General features: G+C 37.6%; 1 protein-coding gene across 2 annotated transcripts in view; it reads left to right on the top strand.

Moving 5' to 3' along the window:
• The window catches only part of NFATC3 (nuclear factor of activated T-cells, cytoplasmic, calcineurin-dependent 3), a 99,223-nt gene that overhangs the window by 39,438 nt on the left and 35,717 nt on the right, over nucleotides 1-24,068 (top strand). For both annotated transcript variants that reach the window (XM_004690447.2, XM_004690448.1), the window contains exons 2-5: nucleotides 1,421-2,555; nucleotides 5,298-5,460; nucleotides 16,485-16,684; nucleotides 22,994-23,166. In XM_004690447.2, coding sequence (XP_004690504.1) covers nucleotides 1,421-2,555; nucleotides 5,298-5,460; nucleotides 16,485-16,684; nucleotides 22,994-23,166 — 1,671 coding nt within the window. The remainder of the gene's footprint in view (nucleotides 1-1,420; nucleotides 2,556-5,297; nucleotides 5,461-16,484; nucleotides 16,685-22,993; nucleotides 23,167-24,068) is intronic.

Genomic DNA, 24,068 nt, shown 5'->3' with positions numbered 1-24,068 from the left:
GGTGGGGGGTGGTCTTGATGGTTTAATGTCTTAAAGGTCAATGGGTTTGAGGGGAGGGATCCGTAATCATCTTAAGGGAGTGGACACTTATCTCGGGAGCCAGAGAGAAAACCTTTCTCAGGTGCAGGAACTTGCTGAGCTCCAAGGGAGAAAGGAGTGGGAGAAGGGATTTGAGTGTGCTGCATTCTCAACCAGTATGTTTACCCTAAGTTCCGATCAAGTGTTGTTTTGTGCATAGGAGGCAAAGTCCTGGTCTTGGTCCCCGACACCCCTCTAATTTTTACCTCAAGCAAATACAGGTTTTCTTATTTGAAATTTCCGAAATCTAGGAGTTACAGTGATAATTAAATTTTAGGACATTGGCTAGTGATAGGAATACTGGGAATCTAGAGGTATGTGTTATTTTCTTGGAGTACTAATGTAATGAAATAATGTGACCTCCTTGAATGATACTGCAAAATACCCTTGTTGCTGCAAATTACTTGAGTAGGTAATTTATTAGGATTTGTTTGGTGTTACGTATTCCAGCAAGCGGTACATTTTAAAAGTCCTAATGAGTTATTTTCTTCTTAAGGATCCAGTGGAATTGTATGACATTTTTAACCTGTCTGCTAAGATCAAAGATACAAAATTTTGGTGGCGTGATCATGCAAGAAAAACTGTTACTATTAATCACAAAAGTTTCCTTAAAGAGAAGTTCTGAATTTTACTTAAGGGAAACTGAGGCCTTGGAGAGGTCTTAAGATATGTGGCCAAGACATGGGTGATTTGGTGATGGGAAACCAAAGGGGATTGCAACTGGGATGGAAAAATGCACAAAAATATGTAAAAAAAAAACTATGGGGAAAAAAAAAAAAACTCAGTTAAAAAAACAAAAGATATGTGGCCAGGAGCTCATAGTTAATGGCAGAGGTAAATTGTGTCTTCATCTCCTGACTTTGAGTATAATCTTTCTCGAGTAAACTTAATATGTATATTTATAATAATAAAAAAAACTTTTCAAAGACTTTTGTCTTTTACTCTGCTTTAAGTCTGTGGACCCCAAATGAAACTGAATTTGTACGATTATATCATTTTTATAATTTTGTGAATGTTTTCTAAAACTGGGGCTGTGGTTTCTTTTTTAAAAGCATTTATTGTTTTCAGGTTCTCATTTCAGGGAAATGTTAAAATGAAGGGGGAAATTACACTTTCAGTTAAAATCTTTACAAAGAATTTATGTATATTTTCAGAAATAACCAGATATATATTTTTTTGAAAAACATATCACCTCTTTAGTGAAGCTAATAATGTACATTTTATGTCTCACTTTTCTCAAGATTATTATTTGCTTTCTCAGATCATCTAGTAATTTATACATCTAACTTATCTAAAGTCTTGTTTTGTTGATTTTTTTTTTTTTTGCTTCCCTCCCTCATAGATCTTGAGCCAGATGATTGTGCATCCATTTACATCTTTAATGTAGATCCACCTCCATCTACTTTAAACTCACCACTTTGCTTACCACATCATGGATTACCGTCTCACTCTTCTGTTTTATCACCATCGTTTCAGCTCCAAGGTCACAAAAACTATGAAGGAACTTGTGAGATTCCTGAATCTAAATATAGCCCATTAGGTGGTCCCAAACCATTTGAGTGCCCGAGTATTCAAATTACATCCATCTCTCCTAACTGTCATCAAGAAATAGATGCTCAAGAAGATGACCTACACATAAATGATCCAGAAAGGGAATACTTGGAAAGGCCTTCTAGAGATCATCTCTATCTTCCTCTTGAGCCATCCTACCGGGATTCTTCCCTTAGTCCTAGTCCTGCCAGCAGCATCTCTTCAAGGAGTTGGTTCTCAGATGCGTCTTCTTGTGAATCTCTTTCACATATTTATGATGATGTGGATTCAGAGTTGAATGAAGCTGCTGCCCGATTTACTCTTGGATCCCCTCTGACTTCTCCTGGTGGCTCTCCAGGAGGCTGCCCTGGAGAAGAATCATGGCACCAGCAGTATGGACTTGGACACTCCTTGTCACCCAGGCAATCTCCTTGCCACTCTCCTAGATCTAGTGTCACTGATGAAAATTGGCTGAGCCCAAGGCCAGCCTCAGGACCTTCATCCAGGCCTACTTCCCCTTGTGGGAAACGGCGGCACTCTAGTGCTGATGTTTGTTATGCTGGTTCCCTTTCACCCCATCACTCACCTGTTCCTTCTCCTGGTCATTCCCCTAGGGGAAGTATAACAGAAGATACCTGGCTCAATGCTTCTGTCCAGGGTGGATCAGGCCTTGGCCCTGCACTTTTTCCATTTCAGTACTGTGTAGAGACTGACATCCCTCTGAAAACAAGGAAGACTTCTGAAGATCAAGCTACCGTACTACCAGGAAAAATAGAGCTCTGTTCAGATGACCAAGGGAATTTATCACCATCCCGGGAAACTTCAATAGATGATGGCCTTGGATCTCAGTATCCTTTAAAGAAAGATTCATGTGGCGACCAATTTCTTTCAGTTCCTTCACCCTTTACCTGGAGCAAACCAAAGCCTGGTCACACCCCTATATTTCGGTGAGTTGATGGAATGACTGCTGGTCATTTTTCATGCTTATGGGTTGTCATTGGCATTTAATTTCACCATCTACATAGAATAGTTTTGTCTATTTCTTTCTCTTCCTTTTTTTGGTCTCTTCCATACAAATAAGTCCATATTTATTTTCTCTGAGTCTTAAAAGTTTCTTTAGGTAGGGTAATGTTAAAAATTTTAAAGTATATACGTAAGTAAGTATAGATGACAATAATTGCCTTTCAAGGATCTGTGAAGAAATTTTCTTGACTAAAAAACCTTCCTATGCAGGGCCTTCCTGGTAGCCTATTAGCCTATGGCTTGGGTCATGGAGCTGACCCACACACGGTACAGCAGACCTCTTCTGTCTCACCTGCTGCTTCCCTTAGCAGTGTATTACAGTCAATCAGCCTGTTTTGCTCCCCACTCTGTCTCTGATGAATCCTCTCACCCCTGCACCTCTAGCCTGTACCCCAGTAAGCATAAATAAATAAATCTTTAAAAAAACAATTAAGGGATAGATCTTTTGTTTTATATAGTAGCTCAGTATATAAAAGAAGTTTGCCTTTTCTATTTATGGAGTTTCTTTTTCATAATTTTTTTCTTTTGACTTTATAAGTGATTTTTTTTTGTTATAGAGGAATTTTAAAATTTTATGTATTCAGTTTGTCTCTTTTATGACTTGGGTTTATATTGGAAAGTCTTCTCTTTCTCTTTAACTAATTAAAACTAAACAAAAACCTAATCTTCATATATATATTTTTAATAATGCTTTAAAATACTTTATAATGTGTGTATATGATATAGTATTTCCATTTACATGTGTATATGTGTAGCTGTATTTATATTTGTATATATTTTTAAAAGATTTATTTATTTATGCAGGGGTATAGGCCAGAGGTACAGGGGTGGTGAGTGGATTCACCAGAGACAGAGTGGGGAGCAGAACAGGCAGATTGACAAAGTACGCTGCTCCCCTCAGCAGTGGGCGGGTCAGGAGAGGTCTGCTGCGCCATGTGGGTCATCTCCAGGGCTAGAGATTGAACTCACACTGAAGTGACTGAAGCAAACTTGCAGTGCTGAGCTTTAGCTCGCTGCACCACCAGGAGGGCCTGTGTATATATATTTTTGAATCTCCAGTCCAGCTAAGGACTAGAGTGAAGAATAGTATAACAATAGTATATACATTAGAATCAATCTAGTGTATAACTAATTAGAAAAGATAGGGTTAATTATGTATTAAATTACTAATTTAATTTAATGTATTAAACTAAATCAAATTTTTCTTTAATACTTTTTCATTTCTTTGAATGTTTATTTCTGGATCCAGATCTTTAGAAAAATATATTGTATAATTATGGTATTGAAAACATCTCTGAGCCTGTCATCTATTTCTGAAAATTATCTTACTGTTTTTGTTAGTTTGCTTAAAGTCCACAAAACAAGTTACAGTAACAAGCTAAAGATGATGAAGTTGAGTTGTTTTAAACTAACAAAAATTAATATTTTGAACTTTACAATAGCTAGTTAAGTTAGGTTGAGGGCATTCAAGAAAGCATTGAAAGAATTTAGAAATTTACAATTGCAATTATAGCATTTTTAGAGGTGAGGTACAAAAAACCTTAGATTCCTATTTTAGCAAACAGTAGGAAGATTTCTTTTTTTTTTTTTTTTAAGATTTATTTATTTCGGCCCTCCCTGGTGGCGCAGTGGGTTAAAGCACTGCACTAAGAAGCTAAAGCCACTTCCACATGAGATTTATTTATTTCGGCCCTCCCTGGTGGCGCAGTGGGTTAAAGCACTGCACTAAGAAGCTAAAGCCACTTCCACATGAGTTCGATTCCGATTCCCGCCTGCCCCGGAGGTGACCACATGGCGAGGCAGACCTCTCCTGACCCGCCCGCTGCTCCCCTCAGCAGTGTACTTCGTCGATCTGCCTGTTTTGCTCCCCACTCTGTCACTGGTGAAGCCTCTCACCTTCTCACACCTCTGGCCTGTACCCCAGTTATGTATGCACAAATAAATACATCTTTATAAAAGAATAATAAAAAAAGATTTATTTATTTGTGCATTACAGAACTGGGGTACAGGCCAGAGGTCCTGGGGCAGTGAGAGGATTCACCAGAGACAGTAGGGAGCAGAAACAGGCTGACTGATGAAGAACACTGCTGAGGGGAGCAGTGGGTGGGTCAGGAGAGGTCTGCTGCACCAATGTGGATCACCCCTGGGCAGGCGGGGATGAACTCATGCAGAAGTGGCTTAAGCTTTTTAGTGCTGTGCTTTAACCTGCTGGCCACCAGGGAAGGCCAGGAAGAATTTTTTAAATAGAAATCATTCTTGCTTTGAATCCATTAATTTTTGACTTGTGGATGTATACTTTAAACATATTAACATTTTACAAAATGTTAGAATTTGTCTTTTTTTTCTCTTTTTTTATTTTATTTTATAAGTTAGAATTTGTCCTATTTAAAAAAGAACAGGAAGCCAAAAATTAGAGGGAATATTATCTTTCAGGTTAAAATTATGTGTTTAAATACCCCCTATATCCAATTAAATTTTTATTTTTCAGTTGATAGGTAGCAGTCATTTCTCATGTTTATGGTTGTTACTTAATAAATTACTATATAAATTTTTATTTTGAGATATTTTGCTTGTTTCTTAGAAATGTTGGTGCTGGTAAAGAAGTGATTTGAATTGTTGCTTAGCAATAAATAGCATGCTGAAATCCATCTTTGTTTTGTTTATAGCACATCTTCATTACCTCCGCTAGACTGGCCTTTACCAACTCATTTTGGACAATGTGAACTAAAAATAGAAGTGCAACCTAAAACTCATCATCGAGCCCATTATGAAACTGAGGGTAGCAGAGGAGCAGTAAAAGCATCGACAGGGGGACATCCTGTTGTGAAGGTATGAAATGAGGGGGGCGGGGCTTGTTTCACAGATACTGCATACTTAACAATAGCTCATATTCAGCTAGGCACTGTGCTCAGCCCAAAATAAGAAAATTCAGAAGTAGAAAGTCACTGTTTAGGTTTTGTTACCTTGTTAATAATGGCCAAGCTTCCTTGTCAAACTTATCTTTGCTAGGCTGAAAGATAATTTTTCCTGTACTAATACTCTAGCTGGAAAAATAATGGGAATAGATTATAAAACAGTTTTTCTTCTGCTTAAAAGAAAAAAAAAAACACAAAGATGACTATTATGTTTGCAAACTAGCACATGTTCATTTGAAATCCCTTTATATATTTAGTGGAAAACTGGGTATATGGTTAGAAAAATGAGTCTTTTAAGGTTAGGTTATAAAGATAATTTACACCTTTGAAATTAAATTATGTGTTTTTATTTTAATTTATTTGAATAAAATAAAACTAAAGTGAAATTGTAAAAATTATATAATATTTAAAAATGTATATGAAATATATTTGATAAATTTTGGATCATAGCAGTAGAATATTAACTTTAGTTTTACTTGAACATTTAAAATATAAACCAAAGTAAAACTAAAAGTAATAAATCTTGGATATTGTTCTTAATTCTAAGAGGCCCTAAAAGATCTTTCTATGGTCAAAGATACTAATAAATAAATCAAAAGATTGAATCATTGTTTCAGACTTAAATAGTGTGAATTTGACTCCCTCCTCTAAAAAATGAGATAAGTATATCTTTTAAACTTTTTCCCCCATTCCATTTTCTTCCTCCTAATTTTTGTTACATATATTATTTCTCCTTTCAGATGTACAGCTGTCCTTACTAGCTCCACTGTTACTTAGCCCTAGTACAATTTCTAGCTGGATTCAGTCAGTTCTGAAGACTATTTCTTTTTTTATGTATTTCTTTGTTTAAGGAGGTCTTTGGATTTTATATATTCCTTGGATCTTTTCATGTTTAAGAATGTTTGTTACCTTTATTTACCCAAATAACTGAATGGATAATTTACAATCATTTTCTCTCAGAACTTGCCTTATGGCATTGTGTTCAATCTGAAATGATTTTCAACAAATACAATTTATGAACTATCGTCTCTTATACTAACTAGGCTTTATGATTTATCATTGTTATCTAAGCACATGTCAGTTTTTGACAGATATTTACATTTCAAGTATTTTTAAAATAAATTGTGCAAAGAAGTGTCACTCATCAAAAAAAGAGATCTGGGGGCCCTTGGCGGCACAATGGGTCAGAACACAGCACCGCAAGCTGGCTGCAGCTGCTTCAGTGCAGGTTCTGCCCCGGAGATGATCCACATGGCATGGCAGACCTCTCCTGACCTCCCTGCTGCTCCTCTCAGCAGTGTACTCCATCTGTTCTGTTTTGTTCTCCGATCTGCCTGTTGTGTTACCCACTCTGTCTCTGGTGAAGCCTCTCACCACCCCTGCACCTCAGTTCTGTATGAATAAATAAATAAATCTTTAAAAAAAGAGAGAGAGGGCCCTCCCTGGTGGCACAGTCGGTTAAAAGCACAGCACTAAGAAGCTAAAGCCACTTCCGCATGAGTTTGATCCCCGCCTACCCCGGAGGAGATCCACATGATGTGCAGACCTGCCTGCTGCTCCCCTCAGCAGTGAACTTTGTCCATCTGCCTGTTCTGCTCCACACTGTCTCTGGTGAATCCTCTCACCCTCCCCATCTCTGGCCTGTTCCCCAGTTCCATATGAATAAATAAATGAGTCTTAAAAAAAAAGAGAGAGAGAGAGAGAGATCTGGGCCCTTCCTGGTGGGCGGATTGGAGTGCTGCACCACAAAGCTAAGCCATGCTGTGGCCACTTCAAGTGCGAGTGTGATCCCTGCCCCAGAGGTGACCCACATGACCCAGCAGACCTCTCCTGTCTCGCCCGCTGTTCCCCTCAGCAGTGTACTTTGTCTGTTGGCCTGTTACTTCTCCCCACTCAGTCTCTGGTGAAACCTCTGACCAATGCCCCATTTCTGTATGCATAAATAAATAAAATCTAAAAAGAAAAGAACTTAGTGCTTTAAAAAGAGAGAGAGAGAGAGATCTGTGTTACCAAAGGCTGTGGGTCGGGAATAGAAAAATTAGATGAATATGGTCCAGAACAGCATATACTTTCAGTTAAAAGGTAAATAAGACTACATCGTACAATACAACATGATGACTATTAGTTAATATTGCTTTATGGTACAGTTTTTGAAAGTTGCTAAGAGTAGATCCTAAATGTTTCATCACAAGGAAAAAACATGTTTCTGTTTTTTGGAGAGTTTTTTTTTTGTATAACTATGAGATGATGGATAGTAATTAAATTAATTTGTAACATATAAATCAAGTAATTTCACTACTTAATACCTTAAATTTACACAGTGCTCTATGTCAGTTATATCTCAATAAAAGTGAAAGGAAAACAACATAGGAACTCTGCCATGTGTTATTAGGTCATACTTTGCTCTTATGTGAGAGCTTATTTCATTTTGATTAAAGGGGCATAGTCTTTACTTCATTTTTTGTTTATTTGACTTTTCTAAGCAGAAGAGAAATTATTTACAAGTGTGTCAATGAACAAAAATCTTTTGGGAGTCCAAGTGATTGGTTTCCAAAATTTCCCTTTAATTAAAAACTGACTCCCAACAGAAGGAACACTACTATTTTATATTCTTCTTGTGAGTGATCTGTTTTCTGATTTATTCCTTGAAGAATTTTATAGAACTTGAAATTACAAATTACTGATTTAATCATACTATGAATCATACTATGCTTAGATGTGGGAGTTTATTCTTTCCCTATCCTTCTGATGTTCCCTTTTAATCTGAGATTCTTTCTTGCGTGGCACAAGAATGTTCTATATTATATATCTATATACATTTGTTATTTTGATTTTTTTCTTAGGGGCTCCAGTTTCTATTCAGATGTTTTGGGATTTGTTTTTAGAGATTTTATTTATTTATACATACAAGAACTGGGGTACAAGCCAGAGGTGCTGTGGGTAAGAGGCTTTACCAGAGACAGAGTGGGGAGCAAAACAGGCAGGAACGAAAATACACCTATGAAGGGATCTGCTGGCTGTTCAGGAGAGGTCTGCCAGGCCATGTGGGTCACTTCCCCAGTGGGGAATCAAACTGTGCTGCAGTGGCTGGGGATCGCTTCATAGTGCTGCACTTTAATCGCTTGCGCCACCAGGGAGGGCCCTGCTATTCAAATATTTACTTGTCTTTCAAAAAATGACCTATCTACTTTGTTTATCCTACATATCAGTGCTCTTTTTTTTTTTTTTTCCTTTTGGATACTTTGTTTTTTCTTACCATTTATTGTGATTTTTAAAAAATGACTTTTTTGACATGTATGTTGTCACTTACTGCTTCTAATTTAGCTTTTAAATCTACAATTATGTTTTGAATTAGACTTCCTACCTCCCTTTTCTACTCATTTGATATTATATTTTCTCTCATAATTTATTCCATAAATATTCTTAAATTTGTCACTGTGGAGTGTTCACCAGGAATCAGTTTCTGGCTTTGTGTGTGTGTGTGTGTGTGTGTGTGTGTACACGTGCTTTAGGTGGCTTAATATGTTACAGATGCTTTGTATCTTTTCTTAACCTAAAAATTAAGAAGAACTTGCTCCTATATAGGCATTATTTATTATTTTAAGATTCTTTTTTTTATGCATACAGAGCTGGCGTGCTGGCCGTAGGTGCCGGAGTGGTGGGTGTTGGGAGGATTCACCAGACGTGGAGTGGGGAGCAGAACAGGCAGATTGATCTAAATATACTGCTGCAAGGAGCAGTGGGCGAGGCAGGAGAGGTCTGCTGTGCCATGTGGACCAGGGATTGAACTCATGCTGCAGTGGCTAGAAATAGGTTGATAGTGCTGATTTTAAATTTACACGTAGTGTGATTAGCAGAAATCTTAACTCTGCTATTCCTCTACTACCCTATCATGTTTCCTCTTACTCTATAGTTACCTCACAATTTCAAAGTGCTTTTCATTCATAAACCTTTTAGAAATGCTGGCCTTTGACTATGTTTTGTTAAGCCCCTGAAAAAAAAAATCTTAGACCTTTACCATTTTTGTAGTTTGGTGGGTTAATTGCTATGACTAATAATATCTAGTTCTCAGGACAAAGAAAAAAAAAATGAAAAAGGAAGTTTATTTTTAACTTTCAGAATTTTATTCATGAATAAAAGACTGTCCATTTTCTGATGACATCATCTTCCATACACTGCCTCCCTGATCCCTGAGAAAAGGGAAGTGTATAGGGAAGGCACATAAAATATGTGAATCTGGAAAAGTACAGCTATTACCATGTACAGTTGCTCTAGCCAGGAGTAGTTGCATGCCCTATTTACATGCAAAAGGACTATGAAAATTCATCCCTGTTGGACAACCTTTCCTCAGCAACAGCTCTGTCTACTATGTTACCCAATTCTGTGCATAAATGTTTGTTGTCAGTGTGCCTTCTCTGCCACATTTGCTATAATGTATTTGTCTTTAACAACTTTAATAGTAGCTAAGTGACTAACAAGGTCTCTGCAGCCTCAGTCTTTGAATTCTGGGTTGTACTTGGTCCAACTAGTCCTTACCTTCTCTAAATCTTTTATTGAATCATTTATTGTTTTATTTACCAACTTATCCTTTCATTTATACAAAAAGTAATTTTTGTCAAAATACATAGACAATAGCATAGATGCTGGAAATCCAGAGATAAGCAAGACAGATAAGATCCTCATTCTCATAGGGTTTCTTGTGCAGTATACCAAAAGGGAAAATGAACAAGTGAACAAACAGACTAATATTAGGATATGTAAAGAGGCTAATTATGGAAAAGAAGTTTATCTCATTTCTTTTCTTTTTTTGTAAAATGGGGATAATAAATTTAGGTGCCAATGTGAGGACTAATGAAACACTGTATGTAGAAAGTGTTAATGTTAGCTAATGTTATATTTTAGTGTTTTGTTTTTTAATTTATTTTTGCACAGAAGAGCTGGGGTGTAGTCCAGAGGTGTGGGGGTGAGAGGATTCACCAGAGGCAGAGTGGGGAGCAGAGCAGGTAGATTAAATGAAATGTACTGCTGAGGGGAACAGTGGGTGAGACGAGAGGTCTCATGCACCATATGGATTAGCTCCCAGGCCAGGGATCCAACTCATGCTGTAATGGTTAGTGATAGCATGATAGTGCTGAGTCTTTAAACCCTGCACTACCAGGCAGGCCCCTACATTGTCTTTTTGACAAGTTGTGTTATAGTATTAGACATCTGTTTGCAAAAATATAAACCTTAATCTCACATCTCATACAAAAATTAAAGGTGACTATATTTAAATATAAATTATAAAACTTCTATGAGAAAACATAGAAGAGAATTTTAGAACCTCAAATTAAAGCATGGTATCTAGAAGCAAAAAATTGATGAATTTATTTTATGATTAAGAGTCCAGCACTGGGCCCTCCCTGGTGGCGCAGCGGGTTGGAGCACTGCACTGAGAAGCTAAAGCCACTTCCGCATGAGTTCGATCCCCGCCTGCCCCAGAGGTGACCACATGGCGTGGCAGACCTCTCCTGACCCGCCCGCTGCTCCCCTCAGCAGTGTACTTGTCGCTCTGCCTGTTCTGCTCCCCACTCTGTCTCTGGTGAATCCTCTCATCGCCCCTTCATCTCTGGCCTGTACCCCAGTCTGTATGCATAAATAAATAAATCTTTAAAAAAAAAAAAAAAAAAAAATCCAGCACTATGCAAGATTCTATTAAGATAATTCAGAAGGCAATCTATAAATGGGGAGAACACTTTGCAAACCACATATCTGATAAAGGTCTTATATCCGGAATGTAAAGAATTTCAAAACTCAGCAAAAGAAGCAATTACAATAGTTAAAATATGGTGACAATTCTTAATGCTGGCAGAGATGTCAAAAAACTGGGTCCCTTTTAAACTGCAGGTGGGAGTATAGAATGGTACAGCCATTTTGGGAATAGTTTGTCAGATTCTTAAAAAAAAACTAAATCTGCACTTACCACATGACCCAGCAGTTGTGTTATTGGGCACATCACTAACAGATAAAAACATATTCATACAAGAACCTGTTTTCTAATGTTGATAGGCTTCATTTTTCATGCCAGAAATTTGGAAACAAACCAAATAGATGAATAGTTATATTCTGGTATATTATATAATGTACTACCACTCAGCAATAAAAAGGAATTAAACTGTTAATAAATGCATCAAACTGGATGGTTCTCCATAGAATTGTAGCAAGTAGGAGGAAAAAAGTATTTTAAATAGTTACAAAGTCTGATTACATGTATGTATATGTGTGTATGTGCATTCACATATTTATATACACACATACATTTTCAAAATGGCGCAGGTGGGGCCTTACTGGTGCGCAGCAGCATGAAGGATAGCACTATGAAGCTGTTGCAGCCACTACAGCACCAGTTCCATCCCCAGCCAGGAAGGTGACCCTTGTGGCACAGTGGACCTCTCCTGTCTCGCCTGCTGTTCCCCTCACCAGTGTATTTCAGTCACTCTGCCTGTTCTGATCCCCACTCTATCTCTGGTGAATCCTCTCACCCCCTGCACCCCTGGCCTATACACCAATTTTGTATCTATAGATAAATAAATCTTTAAAAAGAAATGGCACAGGTGTAGAGATAGAGATGAGGTTTGTGATTGCTAGGGAACAGGGTCAGGTTGAAAGTTGCAAGTATAAATTGATAGCACCAGAGTTCTGTGGAGATGGCACACTTCTGTGTCTTGATTGTGATGGTAATTACTTGAATCTGTACACACAGGATAAAATTACATTAAACCACACAATGCTTTCTTATATAGAAAATGTTTTATTAAGGTACAAGTATTTTGTATTTTACCCCAAAAGTTACTGAAGTGTTTTAAATGGAGATGTAGTATTCATATTTAGGTTTTATATTTCATCATATACCAAGATTTATTCCAGGTGATGCTTTTTTTATATAATGTTGTTTATATGCACACTTTCAGGTTGAAGTTGTTTGTTTTATGAAGATTTAACTTTGCATTTTTAGTATTTCTACAATGTATTATCATATTTTTAATATTTAGACATTAAATATTTAAATTTAATAATACAAATGTAAATTACATACCAAGTAATTGATAATAGAACTCTTATTGAAGCTGCTTTAATTTGTCCATATACGTTTGGGCTTTAACCTTTTAGTTTTAGTTAAATTAAGTAGGCACACAGACCTTTGCTATAGAAACAATATGGAAACATAAAGAACAACATGACTTACTTTCCTCTGCAAAATAGAAGCCTGATGAGACATATAGTAGTGGTAGATAAAAACTTTTGAAGAGCAGTTTAATATTAGGGGGATTAAGTCTCAGCTCTACCATTGTGATGGCCTGAGTTCTATCTCCACCCAGGGAACTGACCCATATGGTGCAGCAGGCCTTTCCTGTTTTGCCTGCTGCTCCACTTAGTAGTGTACTTCACTAGATCTGCCTCTTCTGCTTCCTCGCTCTGTTTCTAATGAATCCTCTTAGCCCCTGCACCTCTGGCCTGTACCTCAATTCTATGCAAATGTAAATAAATAAAATCTTTTAAAAATAAGTAGATTATTTAATAGTAATTTGTAGATTGCCTACAACATAATGCTGCTTTGGAAATGCTATGGGATGATAGTCTAATTTATTTGAGGTTCTTCAGATGCTGAGGAGATGCTGAGAAGATTCCTGAGATGCTCAGAAGAAGCCTTATTTTTCTTATTCTGTAGTTTAGACACTTGGAGCTGTTGTTGATCAAAATAATGTGTAATGAGATAAATTCCTTATATGCTTGATTACCTTTCCCCCACTGCCAGCTTACTATTGAAATATAAAGAACAGGTAGCTTATGTCTTTGCCAAGCTCATATTAATGTGAGTTATCTAATATGGCTAGGGTTCTTTGGCATATGGTACTTACTGCTATGTTATATGATAGTTGGGTAACAATAGACAGTAATAAACTTTCTTATTTTAGATTTAACTACATCAGTTTGAACAGCTACTTTGTGGCTATAATTCTTTATTTTTTTAAACTAAAATTTGTTCATCTCACTTTTTTTTTAAGATTTATTTATTCATACAGAACTGGGGTACAGGCCAGAGATGCGGAGGGTGAGAGGATTCACCAGGAGCAGAGTGGGGAGCAGAACAGGCAGATCTACGAATTACACTGCTGAGGGGAGCAGCGGGCAAGACAGGAGAGGTCTGCCACACCATGTGGATCTCCTCTGGGGCAGGCAGGGATCGAACTCATGCGGAAGTGGCTTTAGCTTCTTAGTGCTGTGCTTTAACCCACTGCGCCACCAGGGAGGGCCAGTGGCTATAATTCTTATTGAACTAATTGTATTAACGTCATGAATAAAATGAACATTGTCCTCTTACTGTACTTAGAGGTGAATGGTAAAGTTGTTGCTTTCTCTACCTTCACTAGATAAACAATTGATTCTATCAGATAACTTGCTGAATTTATGATTAAACATAAAACCAACACATATAGTAGAAAAAATGGCTTACCACTTATTAGCAATGAGTTTGGGCAAGTTCCTTATTCTTTCTTAACTTCAGAGTCTTCATCTGTATACTTGTAAAAAAAGAAAAATGCCATATGTGCCACAGAGGGGTTTATAATTAAATTGACTGATTCAGTTAAAACAGATAGGTTATCATTTTGTCCTTACTTTTTCACCTCTGTGTACAAATGTGGATGACTCTCCCTTCAAATTACTGCTTTATGCCTTCTGCCTCTGTACAAACCATAAGAGAAAAAAAAATGGACTTTCTTTTGTGTGTGCACACATATGCCTGTACTTTTAAAATTTCTTCATTAGTTATTAATTTCTTTAGGCTATGTATGTGTGTGATTTTCACCTTTTCTTTCTTTTTCTAAAGATTTATGTATTTATGCATACAGAACTGGGGTATAGGACAGAGGTGCAGGGGCAGTGAGAGGATTCACCTGAGACAGAGTGGGGAGCAGCACAGGCTGACTGACGAAGTACACTCCTGATGGGAGCAGCCGGCGGGTCAGGAGAGGTCTGCCGGGAGAGGTCTGCCGCGCTATGTGGGTCACCTCTGAGGCAGGATCGAACTCATGCTGAAGTGGTTTTAACTTCATAGTGCTGTGCTTTAACAGATTGTGCCACCAGGGAGGGTCCCACCTTTTCTTTTTTAATGAAATATTTCTCACCTAAAAATTTTAAACTTATTTATATCAAAACATGTGAACAGAAATTACAGATGAAAATACTGATAGATACTTGACTACATAAATATTAAAATATTTATAGAAAACAGCTTTAAGTAGATTGAATGTGTGTTTATACCACCCATAGATATTTGACAGATGCAATTTAATTTTTTTGGATGCAGAAAAAGAACCAGTAAGGAATACAAATCATTTTATACAAAAGCACACAGGAAAGGCCCAGGAATTTGAGGCCATGGGTGTTTCTAAAAGTGGGATGTGAGATGGAGCTGAAAACAGAAGTAATTAGTTGAAAATCTACAAAAGAAGCAGTTAGAGTTCCCAGGTTTTTCTTTGATGTATTTATATAATCCAAGTGAAAACCACCCTAAGACATTTAGCCCTTAGAGGGAATGAAATAGAGGTGTTCGAGGTTCTAGAGTAATTTAAGGCGTAAGGATCCAGAAAAAAGGGTGGGTTTAGAAGGGCAAGTATAATGTAAAACTGAATACTGAATAGGGAGATTGCTAATCTCCTTTTTTTTAAGTTATTATGTTTTTAAAGATTTATGCCTACAGAATTGGGGTACAAACCAGAGGTATGGTGAGAGGATTCACCAGAGACAGAGTGGGGAGCAGAACAGCAGGAGTACATTGCTGAGGGGAGCAGCAGGCAGGTCAGGAGAGGTCTGCCAGGCCATGTGGTCACTTCCAGGGCCAGGGATTGACCTCAATGCTGCAGTGGTTTTCGCTTCTTGTGCTGTGCTTTAACCTGCTGTGCCACCAGAGAGGGAGGGCCCACTAATGTCTTTTTTTAACTTCCAAAATGCTTGCATAGGTTTATGGATATTCACATGCACAATAATGTATTTTAATCCCTACCTTACATCTTATACAAAAATTAACTCAAAATGGATCAAGGACCTAAGTGTAAGACCTAAAACTAGAAAACCCTTAAGAAAAAACATTGAAAAATTTCTTGCTGTTAACAGCGGTTTCTTAAGTATGATGCACACGAACAACAAAAGGGGGAAAAAAAAAATAGGGCCCTCCCTGGTGGTGCACCGGGTTAAAGTGCAGCTATCCTAAGCCACTGCAGTACTAGTTTAACCCCCAGCCTGGGGAGTGACTCACATGGTGTGGCAGACCTCTCGTGACCAGCCTGCTACTCCCTGCAGTAGTGAATTTCAGTATATTTGCCTGTTCTGTTCCCCACTCTGTCTCTGGTACATCTTCTCACCTGCCTCCTGCCCTGCATCTCTGACCTGTGCCCTAGTTCTTGTATGTATAAATAAATAAATCGTTAAAAAAGAAAAAGAAAAGAAAAGAAATTGATAACTTCAACTTTATCAAAACTAAAATTTTATGCAGCAAAGGATATGACCAACAAAGTGAAAAGATAACCTACAGAATGGGAGATAATATTTACAAATTATATCTACAAGGGATTAATATTCAGAATTTATAAAGAATTCCGATAGTTCTACAACAGCCAGACAACTTTACGTACACACTGATATTCTTCCAAAGAATGTTGATTTTTTTGTTTGTCTAGGTGGTACTTGACTGGTGTCAGCCTACAAAATCTTTCTGTGGTTAGTGTCAGTTGATAATCACATTTCAGATATTTTAGTCTTGGTTATCTTTTTTTAAAATAACATTTTATATATCCATATATATATTATAGGTAGAATAAATAGCCTACAGTTTGTTTATTGTAAAGTGCATGGTTAATGAATTGTATTTTTGTGTTTTTGTTCTTTCTTCCTAACTAGCTCCTGGGCTATAATGAAAAACCAATAAATCTGCAGATGTTTATTGGAACAGCAGATGATCGATATTTGCGACCTCATGCATTTTATCAGGTGCATCGAATCACTGGGAAAACAGTTGCTACTGCAAGCCAAGAGATAATAATTGCCAGTACAAAAGTCTTGGAAATTCCTCTTCTTCCTGAAAACAATATGTCAGCCAGGTATCTTGAAACATAGCTAAAAAGAACATATCTAGTTCTTTCTTTTCCTAAAACCACTTCTGCAAAAAACACTGCTTTTCATAGTACAAAAATAAAATGTGTATTGTTCTAAATTATCAAAATACATTATATAAAGAATTGTTGTGTACTTGCTAGGGTTAGTAACATATTTCTAAAAGAAATATTAGCAAAAAGTCATAAGCCACTTAGTGAAAGGTAAGCATCATGCTAAGTGACAGAGATAAAAGTACAGGTGACTTTTCATATGCCCTTCTGGTTTCAAAATAATAGCCAGCAGGATATCAGAGTCACCAATATTAATTTAGAGATTGCCAAGGACTTGTTTTAAAGCTTTTTCAGGTCTGACCGAGAACTCTAACATTTAAAAATAACTAACAAATGAATATTTAAATAATGTTTTCTTTTCAGAAAAAAGAAATGTGTGTATGTGTATACTTTTATAAAATTAGCTTATAGTCCAAAAAGGTAGAGAGTAAATAAGCAATAGTAGTATAATAGTTGAGGTGCTTGAAGAAAAAATTTGCTTCCAGTTTTCTGTTAGACCTATCCCCAAGTAAAATGATAATGGCCAACTTCTGAGTGAGGATATTCTAAAGTGGGAAGAAAGTGAGAGAGAACTTCAGTTGAAATCAGGCCTCTTTTGGGCCCTCCCTGGTGGTACAACAGGTTAAAGCATAGCACTCTGAGGCTGTCCACAGCCATTGCGCACAAGTTGGGTTCTCAGCCAGCCTGAGAGGTGACCCACATGACATGGCAGACCTTTCCTGATTTGCCTGCTACTACCCTCAGCAGTGTATTTCAGTACATCTGCCTGTTCTGCTCCCCACTGTCTCTGGTGAATCCTTTCACCCTCCACCTCTTTGGCCTATACCCCAGTTCTTGTATGTATAAATAAATAAATCTTCAACAAAAAGAAAAAAAGAAATCAGGTCTCTTTAAAGAATTTTTTCCCAGAAACCTACCCAACTTAATGAAATATACTATATTTCATTGACCATCCTATGTAAAGGGAAAACGTGGGTGTGTTTTTCTACTTGAGTATATTGCCATCTCTAACAATGTAGAGGCATACATATTACTAAGGAAAAGGGGAAGAAAGGATATTTAGGGCCCTCCCTGTTGGCGCAACAGGGTAGGACACAGCACTGCAAGCTGGCCGCAGCCTCAGTGTGAGTTCGATCCCCATGGCAACGCAGATCTCTCCTGACCTGCCCGTTGCTCCCCTCAGCAGTGTACTTCATAGATCTGCCTGTTCTGCTCCCCACTCTGTCTCTGTGAAGCCTCTCACCGCCCCTGAGCCTCTGGCCTGTAGCCCAGTTCTGTATGTACAAATAAATAAATCTTTAAAAAAAAAAAAGTAAGAATTGGGCCCTCCCTGGTAATACAACCAGTTAAAAGCACAGTACTAGGAAGCTGTCCACAAGTACTTCAGTACAAGTTTGACACTGGCCAGGGAAGTGACCCACATGGCTCAGTAGACTTCTGTCTCGCCCGCTGCTCCCCTCAGCAGTGTACTTTGTCAGTCTGCCTGTTCTGCTCCCCACTCTGTCTCTAGTGAATCCTCTCACCGCCCATACACCTCTGGCATGTACCCCAGTTCTGTTTGCATAAATAAATAAATCTTTAAAAAAATTATCTCAGGACATAACTTGCCCTGTTATATAGTTATTACCAGAAGAGACAGTTAACATAAACTTAAATAAAACCTTATTTTTGCCTGCTTAGTTTAAATGGACAGTACATGAGAACCTAACTGGATCAGTTGGTTGTCATTCCAGAATGTCATTACACAGATGCTCACAGAGTTCTTTCATAGCAAAAACAGAATGTTAGCTGATAATCTCTGCTCTTCTTAAATTCCTGAGTTCTGTAGAATAAAAGGAGCGTTGGAGTTTACCCAATGCTTGCTCAGGCACTGGAGCAAAAAACTCTGAAAGAAAACATTGGCTCTACCTCCACGCATTCTGTTTGACCCATTTCAAATAAGTTTATATGGCTTGCTTCTGAATGAAAATGCAAGGAGGCGTTTTCTTTTCTTTACTCTAGGATCTTACTTTTTCATCTTGCATAAAATCATATGAGTCATCATCTGTAAAGGGAAATTTTAAAACTCCATTTTGAACTATCTTTTTTTAGAAAGTCATAAAATTGATCCTATGAGACATTTTGCAGGCCATGTTTCCATTCGTCCTTCTGGATATTCAAAACACTAGACTTGAATTAAGTTAAGTAGAAACTACCAGAAGCTTATTATGTTTCTTAACTTTGCTTAAAGGACAGTATACGATTGCCATAGACTTTATCACATTTACCTTCTGCCTCGGCTCCATTAAATTCGTGGTCAAGCTCAATTATTGGTAATTTGTGTAACCTTATAGATTTAGAATATATTTCCTTTTTTGTTCTTTAGAAATATTTTGCTTAGTTTTTCTTGACCTTATTTGTATTTATATTGTAAAATGCCCTGTGTCCTTTCTAAAAATAATGTATGCAGGGCCCTCCCTGGTGCCTCAGCAGGTTAGAGCGCAGCACTACGAAGCTATCCTCAGCCATTGTAGCATGAGTTCGATCCCTGGCCAGGGAGGTGTCCCACATAGTGTGGCAGACTCTCCTGTCCTGCCCACTGATCCCTCAGCAGTGTAGTTTGGTCTTTCTGCCTGTTCTGTTCCCTACTGTCTGTGGTGAATCCTCTCGCCCCCTGCACCTCTAGCCCAGTTCTTGTATGCATAAATGAATAAATCTTTTAAAAGAAATAAAAATAACATATCTATAAAATTAAAGAAAAATTATATGAGTTTCTAAGAAAAATTCTCAAGAAATTAGGAATGCCTCAGTGAAAGTCTGAAAAAAATCAGAATCTTTGAATTGGAACATACCTACCTGCTCATTTTCACATTTTCTAGCACATGGAACATAAATGGTAGTTATGATATATGTCCATTCCCCTTATGCCTGCATAAGGCTGGAAAGCACAAAAGTACAGAAATAGTTTCACTGCAACAAACATCCCGTCCCATATTAGCACATACATATCAGAATCTTTTCTGACTATTCTATTCTACCTGTCCGGGATTGTTAGATTGGAGACAGGAATTCTATGGGAACCTAGGCCTAAGGCTACATTGTGTGTGTCCAAGAAAGGGTGGAATATATGTCAAGTTACCCAATTGTAAGAAACTTTTCTGTCTCCCTTTCATAATTGAATGCTAATGTGGATGAGCCTGTTTTACTCCCAACTTATTACTAAGATAAGTTACAGTGATATAGTTTCAGATAGTAGTAAATAAAAAATTCATGGATGATGGTTAAAGGGGCCTCCGTGGTGGCCTAGGGGTTAAGTCTCAGTGTTATCATTGTGAAGGCTTACCAGGGAGCTGACTCACATATACAGCAGACCTCTTCTGTCATCTGCTGCTCCCCTTAGCAATGTATTTCAGTAAATCGTCTGCTTTGCTCCCCACTCTGTTTCTGGTGAATCCTCACTCCCTGCACCTCTGGCCTGTACCCCAGTTCTACACAAAAATAAAAAATCTAATCTTTTTAAAAATAAATATTATAGTTCATAATTGCACATATTTATGTGTGCATGTTAAATGGCTTCATTGTTCTATAAAAGTAATAAGGTAGGGAAAGTTTAGTAGATATCCTCTTTGTTTTGCCTACTGTACCACTGGCCTGGTCATTTTAAGCCTAATCTACCTTGCATGTAAAGATTCTTAATTCAAGATTGCATACACAATAGAGCCATTATATAAGTACTTTAAATATAGGATGCAAGTATTCACTGCTTTCTTTACTGCTCGTAACTCCCCGTTTTTAGAGCTAGATTCAATATGGGTGTGATAGTGTTACATTTGACTTAAAATAATAACTGTTGGGGTAAGCACATTTTAATAGTTATTTTCATTCATAAATATACCTATTTTTGTTAGTGGTTTGTTTTTTCTTTGTTACTAGAACTTTAAGATTGTCATTTCTGATACTCTTAAGCCAGATCTTCTATTAGAAATTTTGTTCTCTGCTAAAACACCTTCCTGGGCCCTCCCTGGTGGTGCAGTGGGTTAAAGCACAGCACCAAGAGTCTAAAGCCACTTCAGCATGAGTTTGATCCCTGCCTATCCTGGAGGTGGTCCTACATGGCACCACAGACCTCTCCTGGCCCGCCCTATGCTCCCCTCTCTATCTGCCTGTAGATCTGCCTGTTCTGCTCCCCACTCTATCTCTAGTGAAGCCTCTCACCCCCTCACACCTCTGACCTGTACTCCAGGTCTGTATGCATAAATAAATAAATGTTAAAAAAAAAACACCTTTCTTCAGAATTCAGTAAAATTAATCTGAAGATTTACCCTGCAGACTCATATTAGCACGTTAATAAGAATGTTAGTAAGAATAAAGTACAGTTGTCCAGTATTAGTTAAATGTAATTTCTTAGCTAAAATATCGAGTCTTTATTTTCAGATATTTCCTGAAATTTTAGAAATTTCTTCTGGTTTCTTCCTAAAAACGAAAAGCTCTTTTGGGATTCTTCCTTGTGTTCTACCAGTCTTACCTAGATGACTTAGTTTTGTAATATGTGATTTTTGCAGTCTCTGGGCAGTTAGCATTAGGGTTGAAATTATTGATAGGAAGAATGATAAAGAAAGAATACATAAAAGCTAGTGAAATTTAGATTTTAAAATGTTAGATCATCAGCTGCCCACTTGCTATTATCCTTCCGTTATGTGAATAGGAAAAATATTTTGTGGATATTATTGTTTTCCACTGTAACTGTGTGTTAAGTAGCTAAGCTTAGTAATAAATTTTGAAGATAATGAAATGTTAGACCTTAAATGCCAAAACTTTAAAATTTTTGCATGAAAGAATTGGGTGCAGGCCAGAAATGTGGGGTATGAAGATCTCAAGAGAGACAGGTGGAGAACAGAACAAGCAGATTTACTGAAATACACTGCTAAGGGAAGCAGGTAGGCAGAGACAAGATTGGTCTGCTGAGTCATATGTGGGTGAGCTTCCTGTCGGATCGAACTTGGGCCTTAGTGGTGATAGCACTAAGATTTAACCCCTAGGCCACCAGGGAGACCCAAATGCCCGAACTTTTTTTTTTTTTTTAAAGATTTATTTATTTATGCATACAGAACTGGGGTACAGGCCAGAGGTGCAGGGGCAGTGAGAGGATTTACCAGAGGCAGAGTTGGGTGCAGAATAGGCAAATCGTCGGAGTACACTTCTGAGGGGAGCAGTGGGCTGGTCAGGAGAGGTCTGCTGCTCCATGTGGGTCACCTCTGGGGCAGGCAGGGAGCTAACTAATGCAGAGTGGCTTTAACTTCTTAGTGCTGTGCTTTAACACACTGGGCCACCAAGATAAAAGGCCCGAACTTTAACCTTTTCTATATATTCTAGAAATGCAAGAATTTTAGCCTGATGGATTGTTATTACTATTAAACATCACTATGAAAGTCTAAATTTACTATTTTTTTTGTTTTGTTTTAGTTTTTTAAATGGATTCATTACGTCATCCTTCATTTTTGTACCCATGTATGGTTTCCCTGTGAAATTCCCACCACCAGTTCACCCGTGCTCCATCACATAGTCCATTGTGCTCTTCCCACTTCTGGTCCTACTCCTTCCTCCTCCCCTACAGAATGTCTCTGATCTGTAGTTGCCTGATGATTTTGATTTTTACTTTATTATAGTTAAAAAGTCTAAATTTACTGTTAATGACTTTGTAGTCTTGCAAGTAAATCTGTGACCCACTTACATGTATAAATTAAAGAATCCTTTTTTGTTTCATTTATCTATTTCTATAAAGTGTACTACTTTAAACATTTAGTAACTTAAGTAATAACTTTTAACATTTTTCATAATCTGAAAGAGCAGAAAATTGCAGTCATAACTTTCTTTTTCTCCCCCCAAGATTTATTTATTTATTTTTAAACATTTATTTATTTATTTATGCATACAAGAAACTGGGGTATAAGTAGAGGTGCGTGGGGGTGAGAGAATTTACTAGAAACAGAGGAGCAGAACAGGCAGGTTCACTGAGCAGCAGGTGGAGCAGGAGAGGTCTCCTGTGCCATGTGAGTCACCTTCCTGATCAGGGACTAAGTTTATGCTGAAGTGGCTGTGGATAGCTTCATAGTGCTGAGGCGACACCAGGGAGGCCTCATTTCTTTCTTTATTGACCTAATTTTAGGTAGAGGTAGTTCTTCGCTGCCAAATTAGAAATAGCTGAGTCATTTAGAACTACTAATTATCAGTGAGTAAATGTGTTTTTTGCATTTTTCTTTCTAGTATTGACTGTGCAGGTATTTTAAAACTTCGTAATTCAGATATTGAACTTCGAAAAGGAGAAACTGATATTGGCAGAAAGAATACCAGAGTACGGCTTGTGTTTCGTGTTCACATCCCACAGCCCAATGGAAAAGTCCTTTCTCTGCAGACGGCTTCTATACCTGTTGAATGCTGTGAGTGAGCCTGCGAAGATGTTTTAAATTTTTGTTCAAAATAGGTCATTTTTTTGTCTTGCTTATAATGTAATGTTGGGCTAAAAAGTGAAACTGAGGCAGTCTCAGTAACTCATGTAATTTTCTTATATGGAAATACATGCTTATGTGAAAAGAGTACTGATTTAGAGTTAGGGAATGGCTTCTCATAATTTGACCCTAGGTAGTTTTTGTACTATAGACAAACATCTTGACCACTGTTTTCTTATCTATAAATGTTGATACTTTGCGTACCAAATTGTGAAGTTAAGATTCTGATGGAAGTGTCCTTGGTCATCTTCATTTCAGTTTTAATGGTGAAAGATGCCAATCTCTGTGAACCAATGCCTCAGCTCAGGGAGGACTTACAGAATTTTGTGGTTTTGGATTTTTTTTTCCCATACATTTATTTATAACACTAGATTAAGAGTAAGTATTTTTCTACCTGATTTACAAAGAAACCAGAAAAGAGCCTAGAACCTGATAGCTATTGATGCATTGGAGAATTGGTGGACCTTTAGAGGTTAGCGTATATAGCTACTAGGACAAAAAAGATGAGCTATGTTTAGATCTTGAAGGTATAGACTTAGAAGTGTTCTAATTCCAGATATTGATGCATAGTATCTCAGGTAATCGTCCAAAGTTACTTGCTTGTTGATAACAGAATTATGTCTAGAACACAGAGATTGTTTAGCACTCTTTTGATTATATTCAACTACGGCCCCTCCCCTTTTTTTTTTTTTTTTAAAGATTTATTTATTTGTGCATACAGAACTGGGGTACAGGCCAGAGGCTCCGGGGCGGTGAGAAGCTTCACCAGAGACAGAGTGGGGAGCAGAACAGGCAGATCTACGAAGTACACTGCTGAGGGAAGCAGCGGGCGG

Source organism: Condylura cristata, unplaced genomic scaffold, assembly GCF_000260355.1.
Source record: "Condylura cristata isolate star-nosed mole 26May11 unplaced genomic scaffold, ConCri1.0 scaffold00028, whole genome shotgun sequence".
Taxonomy (NCBI): domain Eukaryota; kingdom Metazoa; phylum Chordata; class Mammalia; order Eulipotyphla; family Talpidae; genus Condylura; species Condylura cristata.
Note: the sequence above shows the minus strand (reverse complement) of the source record. Positions and strands in the feature narration are given on the sequence as shown.